Genomic DNA, 15,128 nt, shown 5'->3' with positions numbered 1-15,128 from the left:
ATTAAAGCTATGTTTATGACTCATAATGAAAATAGGCTCGAGATTAGAACTCGTAATAAGAATTTCATTATTGAATTGGAATGAAATATGTATGATTACCAAAATTAACTTTTTTTTTTATTTCTAGTTAATTAAAATATTACATTATCACTTTTATTTATTTACTCACTAAAATTTTTATACATGAAACAAATTAATATCTAAATGGATTTTTTATAAAAAAAAAAAATGTAGGATTCAAAAAAAAATAAAATAGTAATGATGTTAAATTTCACTCCTTTAATTCAAATCTTGATATAAATACCATTAAAATAAATAAAAAAATACAATTGTCAGAGCAAGATCTACATTTATTTAATTTAATAAGATAATATTATTCAAAATGATATTTTTGTAATATATTAAACCAAACCTAAAATAAAAAAAATGATTCATCTCATGCAGGTGAAAAAATAACTTGATTCTCTCTCTTAAACGACATGGAAAAAAGAAATAGTATCTAGACACCTATATCAATATCTTGTTGATATACCCATCCTGATATAGATATCGATCTCTAGTTTTTTCTTTTTTTTTCTCAAATATATGACAAAATATTACAAATAATCATATCTAGATATCGACCACGATATTGATATCAATTCAATTGCATCACAAATAAGTTAATTAGCAAACCTGTAACAGCCGAAGCCCACTACTAGCAGATATTGTATGTTTTAGCTTGTTACATATCGTCACAAACCTGTGTCTCTAATTGTAGCTTTAGAACATAGGCCAGATCAATACAATCATCCATAAATAGTTATTTTGTGACAATCTGCAAATAAACTTCTAAAATATCCACAATGAATTCAAAGTTAATAGCCAAAATCAGAAGATAAATAATGTGTATTCTGCAACAGTCACACGCAGCCCTCCAAAAAAAAAAGTCCTGGAAAATTGGTCCTATATCTTTGTTGTTCATCTGAGAGAAACCCAAGAAACAAACAGTCATTCCTTTCTCATTGTGACCCAAAATTCATGCATGAGGGCTGGGAAGTTGTTTAAGAGACCGTAAGTGAAAACAAAATCTTGGCAAAGGAAAACTCATCCCCATAGCCTACTGATAAAGCCCTTTCTGTCCTTTTTCATTCTATTCTCAAGAGATGGGAAGTCAATGTAGTTAAAAGCAAGGTCCAGAACAATGGGATTCCGAGGGATTGCCCGAAACGCGGGGGGAAAGGCTTCAATGCATGGAGCAGTCTTGATGTTCGAATCGCCAACTGCAGACTCATAGTCATCGAGGCTCTGAAGGAGGTATTTGACCGACTGTAACATATTGAAGATGGATTTCATAGATGTTAACATCCAAGCAAGCTATAAACTAAAATAAGAACGTGTGCTCCCAAAAACATGGCTTGGCTAAGGAAGAAATAAGAACAAGGTGTATCTATTCAACAGGAAAGCGATCAAAAACATGCTCGTGATTTACTCAGGTCAATTCTTTCGGTTAATCGTCATTTAAGACTGTCGCTCGATTTTCATTGTCCAGTGAGTATTATTGCATCCAGGACTACGTAATTCAAGTTCATTCAGTTTTGTTCCAGCTTAAAAAGGAAAATACAGACAGAACGAATGTTATAAGTACCTTCTTCTCTGCTCCAGTCAATGATATGTTAGAGATCTTCTTCGACAGATTCTCTGGAGCCTTCACCTCCTCAATAATTCCAGTTGCATGCTCTATACAACTGTTGGCTCTGCATTCCTCGATCAATGTTTTCAACTCTTCGATTATCTTCTGTCGAAAGAAATAAAGCAGAGGTTCTTTAAAAAAGTAAAAAAAACAATTTCAATTGTTCTGAAGAACTACTGTTGGTGAAAACAAACTAAAAGAAACAAAGATGAGGCGTTTTCTCTGAATTTTTGCTCGCTTTGAAAACGTAATCTTAAAGTTTATAGACCTCAACAATATCAGAAAATATTCCTCAAAGGGAAGTGAAGATCCACCAACAGACTATTGCTATGCAACAAGCAACAGCAGTGAAAACTACCGAAGATAATAGAATAATGTAACAACCCTTAAGACAAGTGGTTGGATGTTCTGCCTAGTATGCTACCAGAGTGTTCTACATGATACACATACCGGATCACTGATATTTTCTGTACGGAATTTTTGTATGGCATCTTCAACAAGGGAGCGACCATGGCAATAAAGTACATAAGCTTCGGCTCTTTTTCCAGCCAAACTGTATGATTTTGCCAAGTAAAAGCACCTGAAAATATACAGAGGAGGATCTATCATTTACAGCAACCTAGTGCCAGCAAACATCAATTGATCTACACTTGAGTAATGACATATAAACAAGAGGGAAGATCAAATGTAATGACAAGATGTGCAGGGGCCAAGGAAAGAATGTTCTCAACCCAGACACCAGTTATTCTTACACACTTTTGGAAATGAGAAAAGTGAATTAATTTGTGGCATGAACATCTTCACAACTCACACGTGCTACATGGTTTCCAAGGGTTGAATAAGTTTTAGACACTATTACACGGATGTTTTGCTAACTTTTCTATTTTTGTCTCTTATCAGTAAATTCTGAAAATCGCATCTTCAACACTAATAACACTGATGATAATTATAAAAATTAAAAAATCTACACACAAAATGATATGTCCATATGATACTCCAAAGAGATGCGCCTGAGAATGAATGTCAACGCTGGCATAATATCACCCCGACAGGTTAAATAGAACAAGAGAATGCAAAGCAAACAAGGTGCAGGATACAGCTAAAAGCAATGAGTTATAGGGTAAGGAAAATGGCGGGGAATCTAACGCATTATGAGCAAATTTACAAGGATTAAAAGAACAAAAAGATTTCTATGCTCGAAAAGAGAACAGGTAATCCAGAATGCAAATTGGGATTATCGATGTAAATATGGAGGTTTTTCTGATCAGCAAGAAAGATTAGGAACTCAAGGGCAGAAACCTTTCTCCACGAAAAGCTATACTTTTAAGCGAGCACTCCTCAGCAAACGCTACTTCTTCCTGCCTCCTATCTCTTCCAGAACTGACTAAATCAGAAAGATCAGCAATATTCTGCAAAAAAAAAAAAAAAAAAAAAAAAAAAAGTTAATAACAAAAATTATATATAGCTATTGCTAAACCCTCTAGAAAAACCTCTGTTTTTAATCGAGCAGAACAGTTGGATCATTTCAAATAATGAAAAGGATACAAGAATGCACAAAGATGCTTACTTGTAATAAGAGATCATACAAGCGAACAAGTTCCTCCGGCTTGGTAACTTTCTCATTTTTTTCATCATGACGCCTAACAAGCTTACTTTTTGCAATTTTTACCAATAACTGGTTGCGTTCTATTGTCCTTTGACCCAACACTGCACTAACAGCTTTATCAAGCCCACTTAAATCATCTTTAACATTTTCAGCATTTCCAGCACTGACCTAAACAAACAGAATCAGAAACGTTTAAGCCTGGAAGATCAAATTAGAAGAGACACAAACACACTAAAGAATCCAAAGAAAGGCTACTGTCAATCTTCCACATACCAAATCACTGCGAATGGAGCTCCTTGCCTCATGGTAGGCTGCAAAGATCTTATCAAAAATGGACAATCTTTTCTCTGCAGGAAGTGAATCTGCTGAACCTTGCAAGTCCTTTTCTAATTCCCGAGCTAGATAATTTCATGCAGACATAATTAGAAATTCTGGATGAAGAAAGTGCAAAATGAAAATATCCACGTGATGGTAAGGGCACACTTCTACAGATTCCTAGAAAATACAACATAATAAGGAAATCTGGATGAAAAAAGTGCAAAATGAAAATATGCACGTGATGGCAAGGGCATATCTTCGAGAGATTCCTAGAAAATACAACATAATAATGAATTATATAGGAATATGTTTTGCAACTTATTATCAAGCCAAACTCTTCCAAGTGTAATCAATATAAAACTAACAGAGAAACTAGAGACCAGCACATATAAAAAATGCTAACCACATATTATACATAAATACATTATAACCAAGTAAAATAGAAAGAGGACTCGTGGTTGAGAAAAATAGAAAAGGAAAGAATGGAGGATAGCAAACAAAAAGACAACTAGGTAAGAGAGGAAACAAGAGTAAATTTCATTAGATCAAGTAAACTTCGAAAGAGTGAAAAGAAATCAACCATAACCAAGGAAGATGGAGCTCAACTTAGAAATTTTCTCGGTAACCTATCCACAGTATTAAGGACTTCAGGTTTCTATGAAAAAGAGATCAAATGAAGAACTTTACTTTCTTTGGAGGTTTAGATTTCCAAGTATAGTGCACCAGGGGTTTTCATCTTGGCTTTAGGTTTAGTAAGTTGTTAGAAAGTGGATATTGCCGAGAAAAAACCACTTAGATCTTACTCCCACCATAGACTGCTTTTGCCGTTACAGAGTTGGACTGCATCCAGATTTTCCACATATTCAGCCCACCTAGACACTTCTCAATGAAACTAATTGATAAGAGAAAGAATGGGTCTTTGCCTCGTTAGATCAGGAAAAGAAGCCACGCGATAGACAAATATCATTTGGAACTTGATCACCAATAAGCATGTCAAAAAGTTCAATGATTTGAGTATCTTCTCGATGGGTTTTCAGAAATCCACCTTTTATCCACATAACATCGTCAAAATTACCACCTCCAATGCACCAGCAACTATGACGAAGACCATAGAAATCATAGATTTCCTCCAACTCAAAGAATATTCCAACCATACCAACAGTAGTAGTGTTATCATTATAAGAAACATTTACGAAAGCAAAAATGAGGACTTTGCAAATCAATATAGAATTTTCTTCCACGGAACATGAATACCAAGAGCAGCTCTTTCAAAGCTAAAAAAACCACTCCATTTGAGATGAGTAAATAGTCATAAGATGAGCTCTATCTACCATGGGAACTTCAGTTTATTGAGAGAAAGCATATTTGAATCAGAATGTCTAAATAGCATTGCGTACCAAACTCCTCTATCTATATCCTCAAGGCCACTTAACATTCCATGAAAGAATCTTCATAACATAAGGTAAACGTCCCAATCATCATAGATGGAAGTAACAAGATTTCTTCACTCCCAACACCCCCAATCCCTTTTCTATGTACATGAGATCCGTAGGGATATAGACATGACTGTTTCCAATATGGACATGAAACCCATAGGGATATAGACAAAAACCAAAAGAATTATAGTCATCCTGTTCCAGATAAGTAGAAGTTTCTCCAACTAGAAAATCTCCCCTTTATCCTACGTCAACTGTCCCCCAAACACCCTCAGTTCTAGACAACCCAATAATGCATCTAAAAATTTTAGAAACCAATAATTTTTTTTGTTTTGGAACATATATAAACAGGCCATTTAATTTTAGGTGGTTAGCATATAAGTTCCTAACCGAGGAAAATCATCATAAATCTCAATATTTAAATGATGTATAAAAACAAACACCAACCTTTTAATATGGCAACTCTGGTTTTTGCATTGGATATTGGAAACCTATGACCAAGCCAGTGAAACTCGGTCATGGAAACAGCCTGCTGAGATCTGGCCTCCGACATGACGGCCTACAAGCAAGAAAGTACAAGAATATAAAATAAACTAAGACCGGTAATAGACTAAAAGAGTAATGACATTATCAGATCAACCAAACACAAAACAAGAGAAAAAACAATGCCACCGTTATGAAAGTTCAGTTTTTTTACTGAAAACCTGAGCAGTCAAATAGTTTGCAGTTGAAGAATATTTCTGAGGTTCTTTCAATAACAGGCAGTGTTCTCAGGGCTACGGTCTACCTAACAATAAATGATGGCTATAAGACCTTTTTTTCTACTCAAAGTCAAGCTTTCATTGAGAAAATGAAAGCATAGGTTATACAAACGCAGGTCCAAACATCCATATCTATACTGAGATCAAAAAGAAAGGCAGATAAGAGAAATATTGTCTAGGTAATAGAAATTGTCCTTTTGATGCCACAACATGTTAAAAGCAGAAGTAAATTTTTCATTTTGGTCCCAGAGTTTTAAGGAATACGTTTGCGTTGTGCCCCAAATTTCTAATGTGTTTAGTCCCTAAGTTTTAAGAAATAGGTTTAAAATGCCTTTGGGCATTACGTTTTCCATTTGCTGAAGGAACAAATTTTTTTATTATTTTAAATTCTAACCTGGCATTTGAAATTAAAAAAAATAATAATAATAAAGTAATTTCTCTCTCCCTCTCTCCACATTCTCTCTCCTATCTCCTCCCTCCCTTCTTTATCCTCTATCTTCCAATTCTCTCTCTTAACTGCAAAGGGTTGCCACAGGGGAGCAGTCCCTGTTGATGGTTTATTTTCACAAGCACTTGACATTGGTGATCCAGTGTCCCGCATGCCAACCGTCTACTTCCCCTAGTTTCCATTGACCCATTGGCCTTAAGTTTTGTGGGTTGTCGCGATTTCATATACAAGCTGAGGCTAAATTCACCATTTTAGACCGAACTCAGAAAAGAACAAAACAATTCCTATCCTCCACCATCTCAGAATCATTGCTCTCGTCAACTCCCGCAACCCTCCACCACCGCCACCAAGCTCCAGCCTTTACCCCTGATCAAGGAGACGATGCCTCTAATCCAGCCGAAAAGAGTGAGAGAGGAGAGAGATCTATTTTATATTCTTTATTTCAAATTTCACATCAACGTTAAAAAAATTAACTTACTTTTCTTTTTTAAATGTCACTGTAGCAAAGGAAAAAGTAACGTCGGGACCTTTTATACTAATTTTTGAAAATTCAATGACCTGTAAAACCTATTTCTCAAAACTCAAGAACTAAAAATGCACATTTTGGAACCTCGGAGGACCAAATGAACCTATTTCTAAAAACTTGAGGACCAAAAAGATAATTTTTCCAAAGCAGTACTCTATAACCAAGTAAACTTAAACCAAGGCCTCCAAAGCTTTCCTGAAAACTTATACATATCTTCGTTGAAAACAAAACAACTTCGCAGTAAAAGAAACACCAAAATCAACAAGAAAATTGAATTCTTGTAAACTGTGAAAACCAATTTGAGTCGGACTTTTGTTAGTTGAACAGATATCTTTCAGTAAGTTTTTTTAATTTATGATGCTCCTACATAGATACATTGGATATAGTTATAAATAAAAATAAAATTGGAGCAAAAATGACAATTCATAAACTTGAAAGTAAAAGGCAAGCAAACAGACCTCTAATTTAGCTTTGAACAGGTCTAGAGCAGGGCCTTCCATCTCCCCAATATGTAAAAGTTCAGAAGCCTGTAGATCTGACTTCCCTATCTTGTGCAAGCAGTATCGTATACTAGGTTCTAGCTCCTCTACACGTTCACGACACAAAACTTGATTCTCTAGGTCTCCTACTTTCCCAAGTTCTTCATAAACCGCTCTGAAAGGTAAACAAAACATTACCTAATAAGTTATCTGAAAAAATCAAAATGAGATGATAAATGACGCAGGGCCTTTAGGAAATCAAGTGTCCTTAACAGTTTTTGGATTCTTTACACATGGATAACAGTAGAAATCGTAGATAAATTAAAATTTTCTTCTTTTTATCTTAGAGTCATCTTCAACAGTAAGAAATCAAAATGCAAGTCACATTCTCATCAGCTGCACTTACACACTGAAGCTTTAATGATCCTTTTAGTGTTGGCTTACCCAACCTTTGAGGATCACCAAAGCCCTTCAATCCTCCTTTCCTTTAGGGTTCAAAGCCTCAAGACAAGACGAGGACTCTCTCACTTAATGCTCTAGGGTCCTTTTGTGGGAAATTTGGTTGGAACAAGATAGAACTTTCAGTGGAAGGAGATGAAGAGGGAAGAATTTGTGGGAATTGAAAGCTTGAATAGAGGCAATAAACCTGGTTCCATACCAGATCTCTTCTAAAGGCCCCATATTATCATAAAGAATATATCTACTCTGTGTCTTCCAAACTTTCCTAGAATGGCAGTGACCATGTTTCTCTAATGGATTATAGGTCTTTCTTATATAGAGGATGCGAAAATAAATACAAAAACAAAAATAAACTATTACAGCATCCATAGAAAATTATTTGCATAATGCATCCTAGCCCTAAAAGAGAAGGTCAGTCAAGAATTAGTTGTTCAGTTTAACAAGGAAATTAACGATCAGGAAAATACAAGGAAGCACCTAGCTCTTTTGAAGTTCAGTAATGCAGTGTCCCAATTCTGATCTTGTTCAAACAACAAGTTCCCAGTCATATACGATGCATAAGCCTACATATAGGAACAAATAATTACCAGCTGAGAAGCAAGAGATGATGAAAGATCACTCTTCACTAAGACTAAGTTTAAAATTTCAAGGTTAAAAGAATATCATATGTGATTTATATTTCATAAGGGAAAAAAACTAGGATCAAACCTCTGCTTCCAAAGATGTTCTTGAATCTCCCTTGCTTGCACACAATTGTGCAAAGAGAGTGGCCCATTTTACCGCCTTCCTGAGCCTACCAATCAAATAGATACGCTGGCGTGCATTTGGACCCGCTGGTAATTGCCTTTTCTCCATGGCATGACTCCATGCTCTCTCCGCCATATAAAGAACCACATGGAGAAACCTATTTTAAATCCAGAAGTTGCTAGTTTAAAACTTTATCCATAATGTTTTTTGCAATGTATTTATCTCCAGACACATTTCAATCTAAAAATACACGTGCCACTACATCTGAACTCATATCATAAGATTCTAACAATCATCAAATTATTTACCACTTGATCATCTTCTTTCACTTCCTCTTTTCCTTCCCCACTTCATTAAAATCAGTGTAAATTAAGGGGAAACATAATTGACCACTTTGTTAACAATTTCTAGAGTGCAACATTCTTGTAGGCAATAACAGGAGGAGACGAATTCGAAGTGTAAATCCAAGAAGGGATTAAAGATACAAAATGTAAATATGTGAAGAATTGAATGTTACTCTCTGCTTGCAAAAAACTATAAATGGGACAAACCTGACTTCACTAACAGTTGATTGAGTAATGGCTCGTTTGGTGTACTTTCCACGACCATGAGTGAACTTCAGAGATTTATACAGCCTCCTTAGCCGAGCTGTGCAATACCTCCTACGCATCAAAAGTAATAATAATAAATCTACCAACAATCAGCAGCCTACGCAATCAAGAGAAATCCAGAACACTATAAACGCTAGCATAATTGGAAGTAAGAAACTAAGACAGCGTAACAACTTATCAATAAAATCAGATTTATACAAAACGCGTTTGCACCAACCGATAGCGAGTATAATCTCCATGACGCAATCCATGCTGCATCTGAGCAGATTTCAAGAGCTGCAATACTTCAAAAACAAATAAAATGCAAACAGAAATGCACCATCAGCATAAAAAAATAATAATAATAAAAATAAAAAAGTCTAGCGTGATGAAATTAGCCAAAACTGATAAAATGGGCAAAATAAACACACCAGACGCAGTTTAAAACACGAAAAAACTCGAACAGTTTCTCAAGATCAATGAAGGAAACAACAGCAATTGACAAGAGCATACCGTTAACGGAAAATCTAGGATTATCAGGGTCAGAAGCATTGGAGTTAGCGCTGTCGACTTCCATGGACGCCATTTGGCTCTACTTCGCAATCCGGACCTTAAAAAAAACGAAAAGAAACCATCAGACTACAAAATTGTTACACAATTGCCAATGAATGAAGCGATATCCATGGATTCCGACTTGACCGGCCGGAGAAATGCTGAAACAGGCCCTAGGGATCGGAATCTGAGATTCATTTGCGGGGGAATCAGAAGGCTTACTTAAGGTCTCTACAACTGCCCTGGCGATCTGTGGGAAGTAGCGACGGCGGCTGCGAATCCTCGGATTGCCTCTGTGACTCGAACCGTTCGCAAATTTGGTAGTGTTCTTGCCAAAATTGGGTTTCTTTCAATGGAAAGGACAACGAAAAAAAATTAAAGCAATGAAATTTGGGTTCGAACGTCTCGAAATTGTTTTCCAATTTTTTAAAAAATTTTATTTATTTATTATTTTTTTTTTTTTTTTTAAATTTTTAATTATCTATCTAATAACTATTGTATTGTTCTAATTCTTATCTTTTTATTATTATTATTATTATTATTATACGTATGAACTTCTTTCAAGGTCGGATGAGCTTGTTCTCGTGAATGACGTTAGAGCCTCCGGCTTCTCGTTTATTGAATAATCTTGTTTTTAATTTGTTGAATATCTTTGACTTCTAAATTGTTAAAGTCTCGATAACTTTGACTAGAAATTTAATCAGCATCTTGTCTTGTGTAGTTCAGAAGCCTTCAAATATATATTTAAAGTTGTACGAAACTAAAATTCGATGCGTTTTTTATTTCTCGAGAGTCTATTTTAGTTTTAAAATTTCAAGTTCTTTGAAAGGTACGAGATGAAAGTTGGTTCGACTTTGGACCCAACTGTTGGTCTTCACTCAATCCTTGGTTAGTGAACTTGAATTCTTTGTGTTTGGGACGACTTGTTTTGGTTTGGTGTTGAACTCACGTGGCATCATTTTATTAGACTGCTTTATACCGTCAAATAGTGACTAAGGCTCCACTGTTGAACATTAATCATAAAATGATTCCACTGTTTGGGTCGAAAAATGCAAACATATGCCACCATGACTAAGACTACATGACTACGTCAAGACCTAAAATTTGGCTTTAGCTTCCACTTCTTTTATTTTACTAATGACGCGTGCAAACCCCTTAGACGAGGATCACTTTCAATACTTGTCAAAGGCGTGCTACTTGTCCAAACCCCTTACTTACTTTCATATTAGTCGTATCTTTACTATTATTGTTACGTGAATACGGACCGAACTAATAGCTACACTCGCTAGGATAAATGCTCCAAAATGTACTGTAAGTGGATGTGATTAGTCGTTAATTCTTCTAACCCGAATTATATGATATCAAAGCTATGGTTGTTGCTTATTCGCTTTTAGTCTATAATATTACTTTCTCTCAAACTGTTTTAACACATTTCATCGCTCACGTTTCATAAAATATTTTCTATAAAACGTGACCCGAGCTCGATCATACGTCAAGATTATCCATAAAATTTGATTTTCACATAACTGACCTGTTCGCCCCAAAAAATAATAATAATTGTCAGTAATTTTGTATAAATAGGGATAAGGGTGGTTTTTAGCTTTATAATTTACTTATTTCATGAATTATATTTGTATATTATAACTATTTTTAAAATTTTAAATACAATTTTAAAAAGTATTATTGTTTGCAAGAATCTAGAAATATTTTATATTATAAAAATAAAATTGGGCAACTTTATGGTTTGCATAATATAGAAATCATAATATAAAATTATGATTATAATTTCAATTGCGTCATTAATGTAATTTTCTAAAATTTGAATAATCAATTGTATAAATTATTTTTACAATTTAAATAATCATAGACCCGAAAACCCGACTAACCTAGATTTCCAACCCAAATTTTTTTAAAAAAAATCTAACTCAACCCGACCAACCCAAAAATATATAAATTTGGTCAGTTCATGTCGACATTTTTTAGTCTGGTCAACTCGACCAACTTAAAATCAGGGTTACAATCTAAACCAACCCTATATTATTTTAGAATTATTATAAATATTAAAAATATTTAACGTTTGTAACTGATGTTAATGATGTATTGTGACAGTGTATGAAATTTTAATTGTTAATGTAACATGTATCGTAGATAAATAAAATTTTTAAATAATTAAAAATAATCTGACAACCCAACTCAACCGAAGAATAGAGCGTTGAATTGGGTTGGGTTGTAAACTTTATTTAGGTTGTTCGAGTCACCAACTTAATAAACCCCAAATTTCGAGTTTTGAACCGAAATAACAGGAAATCCATTAAATAATTAAAATGAGTTGAAATATTTGACTGAAAACCCTTTTAAATAATTCATAATTGATATGTCATCTACACCCATTTTTCTTCGTTTCTAATTGTCTAATACTAACAACTTTATTTGAATTAAACCAACCAAAACCCTAAACAATTGTCGAACACAAATAATGCAACATAACAGTAGTCGTCGTTTAAGTAGTCTTGATTAAACTATCTTGTAGATTGATTTTATAATAGCTCGAGCTTACCGCTAGTAGATATTGTCTATTTTAGCTTCTTACATATCTCTGTTAGTCTCATGATTTTAAAACGTATGTACTAAGGAAAGGTTTTCACACAGTTATAAAAAATATTTCGTTCTCCTAATCCACCCCCTTGAGAATCCAACATCCTCGTTGGCACATCGCATGATGTCTGGCTCTAATAGCATTTATAACAGCACAATCCCTAGTAGATATTGTTCGGTTTAAGAAATGTTTCGTTCTCCTAATCTACCCCCTTGGGAACCCAGCGTTCTCGTTGACATTGGCTCTTGTACCATGTGTAACAACCCAAGCTCACCGCTAGTAGATATTGTCCGTTTTAGTCTCTTATATATTACCGCCAGTCTCACGATTTTAAAACGTATGTACCAGGGAAAAGTTTCCACACCCATATAAGAAATATTTCGTTCTTGTAATCCACTCCCTTGGGAATTCAGCGTCCTCATTGGCACATCGCATGGTGTCTGGCTCTAATACTATTTGTAACAACACAAGTCTACCACTAGTAGATATTGTTTGGTTTAAGAAATGTTTCGTTCTCCTAATCCACCCTTTGGGAACCCAACGTCCTCGTTGGCACTTCGCCCCGTGTCTGGCTCTAATACCATTTACAACAGCTCAAGCTCACTCCTAGTAAATATTGTCCATTTTGACGTCAGCACTAAGAAAGAACAATATCTACTAGTGGTGAGTTTGAACCGTTACACATTCAAATCTCGAGTCTAGAAACAAGTTTTCTTCTTCTCGATATTCATCATCAAGGTAAACCCAATTCAATACTTTCTCTCAGTTTTATTATTATTATTTTATATTTTTTCTAAAAGTTTTGTTCTTCTATAAGTCGTTAGTTCGAATTCTCTCATGACATTAATACCATTTCGCTCTTAGTCAAACATATATGACTATAACGAGTTAAGTTATACTCACGTTATTAAAGTTAAAGCCAATTCAATGATTATTTCGTTGTTTTAAAATTATGTTTTTTTTCCGCGGAATTAGTGTTTATCAAGCAGGGTAATAGTACACTACAAACTCAAAATGTGGAATCCCGATATCCCCGGGATTAACAAGTGAATTTACGTATCTACCCTTATATTATACACATAATTAAACTCCAATATTTTTTTTAATAATAATTTTTTTTTTTTAAAAAAAACTAAACCCTAAAATAGAATTCAACAAAACCAGGTAATATAATTTAAAAATAAGAATAATATTACTCAAATTTCGCTTTCTTTTTTGTACAATTCACAAGAAAGGGAAAATGAAAAATAAATAAAAAAATAAAAAAGAGGGTGAAATGACATATTTAGCCTTCCTTTTGTTTAACTTTAATCCCAACAAATCTACAGGGCGAATACCTAATTTTATACTCCGAAATAGTCTCCAACGACGGCGACCAAACCTGCCCCTTCGATGTTCCGACGAGTTGATCGTAATGCTTCTTCAACTCCGGCGTGCTACACAAAAACCCACCACCCTCTCCGCCGTACGCGCCGCCGGGAGAAACCAACCGAACAATAAACTCCGGCATGACCTTAATCAGCGCTTTCCCATTCCGCCCTCGGACGTACTCAAACGGACACGAACTCGAGAATTTCTCCGCCGCCTCCTCATTCCCGGCGCCGATGGCAGCGAGCGACGACGTCGAGAGAACGTCGTTCAAGGAGAATCGATCGATGGGGAGAACCAAGTAGGTTTCGCCGGCGAGAAGCTTGTCTTCAATGGCTAAGGATGGGATTCGGTGGCCGATGAAGAAGGAGTCAGCGTGGCAGACTATCATGTCGGGAAATTGGAACATGATCTCTCCGGCGAAGTGGTGGCTTCCGGCGAGGATTCTGGTGGGCCCGCTGGAGAATATGAGCTTCACGGCGGAGGAGCGGTGGCGGTTGGTAATGGAAGGGGGTATAAGACATGGAGACATTGCATTCCCCATTTGAAATTGGAGAGAGAGAGAGAGAGGGGAGAGAGAGAGACGGAGAGGAGAGAGAGAGATTTGAAGGGAGGAGAGAGAGGAAGAGAGATTTGGGGATTTTATATCAATTGGGAGATTTGTTTGTTTTTAGATTTTTCATGAGAGGTCGGTAGTCAGGGATGACGGCGTTGAATATCCACGTATACACACACACATATATATATATATATATATATATATATATATATATATATATAATGACTCGAGAATTTAACGAAGTTTGATTATGTTGAACCCAAATTATAAACGTTGGGTTGGGTTGGGTTAGATTTGTTACGGTTTGGATGGGTTGAGTTTTTAGAAAATCGAAAATTTGGGTCGATTTGCGGGTTGACATTTTTTTTTAGTTTGGTCAACCTGATCAACTCGACCCGTCCAAAATATGATCAGGACCCGACCCCAACCCAACCCTGTTCTAGTTTTAAGATTACTATGAAGATTAATAATTTTTGACATTCGCGATTGATATTAAGGATGCATTTGATTTGTGAATGTTTAATATTGGAGTTTTATGAGATTTTAATTATTAATGTAACGGCCGGATTGAGTTGTGAATTGTGTTCGGGTTGTTTGGGTCATCAACCTAACCAACTCGAAATTTTAGATTGATCCAAAAAAATTTCCTGACTCGACTCAACCCAACCCAATTTGTGTGCAACCCTGTTACTCGATTTAGGGTTACAATTTGAACGTAATTATATGAATTGAGTATTAAGGATGCGTTGTGACTTGTGAATTTTTAATATTGGAGTTTTATAAGATTTTAATTATTAATGTAACTGTCGGATTGGGTTGTGAACTCTGTTCGGGTTGTTTGGGTCACCAAAGCTAACCAACCCGAAATTTTAGGTTGATCCAAAAGATTTTCCTGACTCGACTCAACCCAATTTGTGTGGACCCATGTTGCTCGATTTAGGGTTACAATGAGTATCGTCAATTTGAACATAATTATATGAACCCTTACTCAAATTTCGTGGTTGAATTATA

General features: G+C 35.3%; 2 protein-coding genes across 3 annotated transcripts; both read right to left on the bottom strand.

Moving 5' to 3' along the window:
* Window positions 1-729: 729 nt before the first annotated feature.
* Window positions 730-9,987, bottom strand: LOC111780348 (uncharacterized). 2 transcript variants are annotated; one of them, XM_023660721.2, is made up of 14 exons: window positions 9,817-9,987; window positions 9,556-9,652; window positions 9,281-9,347; window positions 9,004-9,114; window positions 8,414-8,609; window positions 8,183-8,268; window positions 7,226-7,421; window positions 5,480-5,591; window positions 3,552-3,676; window positions 3,240-3,446; window positions 2,972-3,081; window positions 2,123-2,252; window positions 1,628-1,774; window positions 730-1,308 (listed from the first exon to the last, which is right to left on the bottom strand). In XM_023660721.2, the coding sequence occupies exons 2-14, from the start codon at window positions 9,626-9,628 to the stop codon at window positions 1,087-1,089; spliced, it is 1,782 nt and encodes a 593-aa protein (XP_023516489.2). In that variant the 5' UTR covers window positions 9,629-9,652; window positions 9,817-9,987; the 3' UTR covers window positions 730-1,086. The 2 variants fall into 2 exon arrangements, with proteins under 2 accessions (XP_023516489.2, XP_023516487.2); XM_023660719.2 differs by having other exon boundaries at window positions 1,628-1,777; window positions 9,817-9,986.
* A 3,373-nt stretch (window positions 9,988-13,360) lies between these two features.
* LOC111780520 (uncharacterized) lies at window positions 13,361-14,146 on the bottom strand. The gene has a single exon (XM_023660945.2). The coding sequence runs from the start codon at window positions 14,100-14,102 to the stop codon at window positions 13,476-13,478; it is 627 nt and encodes a 208-aa protein (XP_023516713.2). The 5' UTR covers window positions 14,103-14,146; the 3' UTR covers window positions 13,361-13,475.
* Window positions 14,147-15,128: the final 982 nt, after the last annotated feature.

Source organism: Cucurbita pepo, chromosome 18 (genome assembly GCF_057944985.1).
Source record: "Cucurbita pepo subsp. pepo isolate OVF chromosome 18, ASM5794498v1, whole genome shotgun sequence".
Taxonomy (NCBI): Eukaryota; Viridiplantae; Streptophyta; class Magnoliopsida; order Cucurbitales; family Cucurbitaceae; genus Cucurbita; species Cucurbita pepo.
This window is presented reverse-complemented; position numbering and strand designations above follow the sequence as displayed.

Coding starts and splice junctions, on each gene's coding strand:
- LOC111780348 (XM_023660719.2), bottom strand. CDS start 9,628: ATGGCGTCCATGGAAGTCGACAGCGCTAACTCCAATGCTTCTGACCCT. Junction 7,422..8,182: donor CTGAACTTCAAAAGAGCTAG/GTGCTTCCTTGT, acceptor TTTACCTTTCAG/AGCGGTTTATGAAGAACTTG. Junction 2,253..2,971: donor ATAGCTTTTCGTGGAGAAAG/GTTTCTGCCCTT, acceptor GTATATTTTCAG/GTGCTTTTACTTGGCAAAAT.
- LOC111780520 (XM_023660945.2), bottom strand. CDS start 14,102: ATGGGGAATGCAATGTCTCCATGTCTTATACCCCCTTCCATTACCAAC.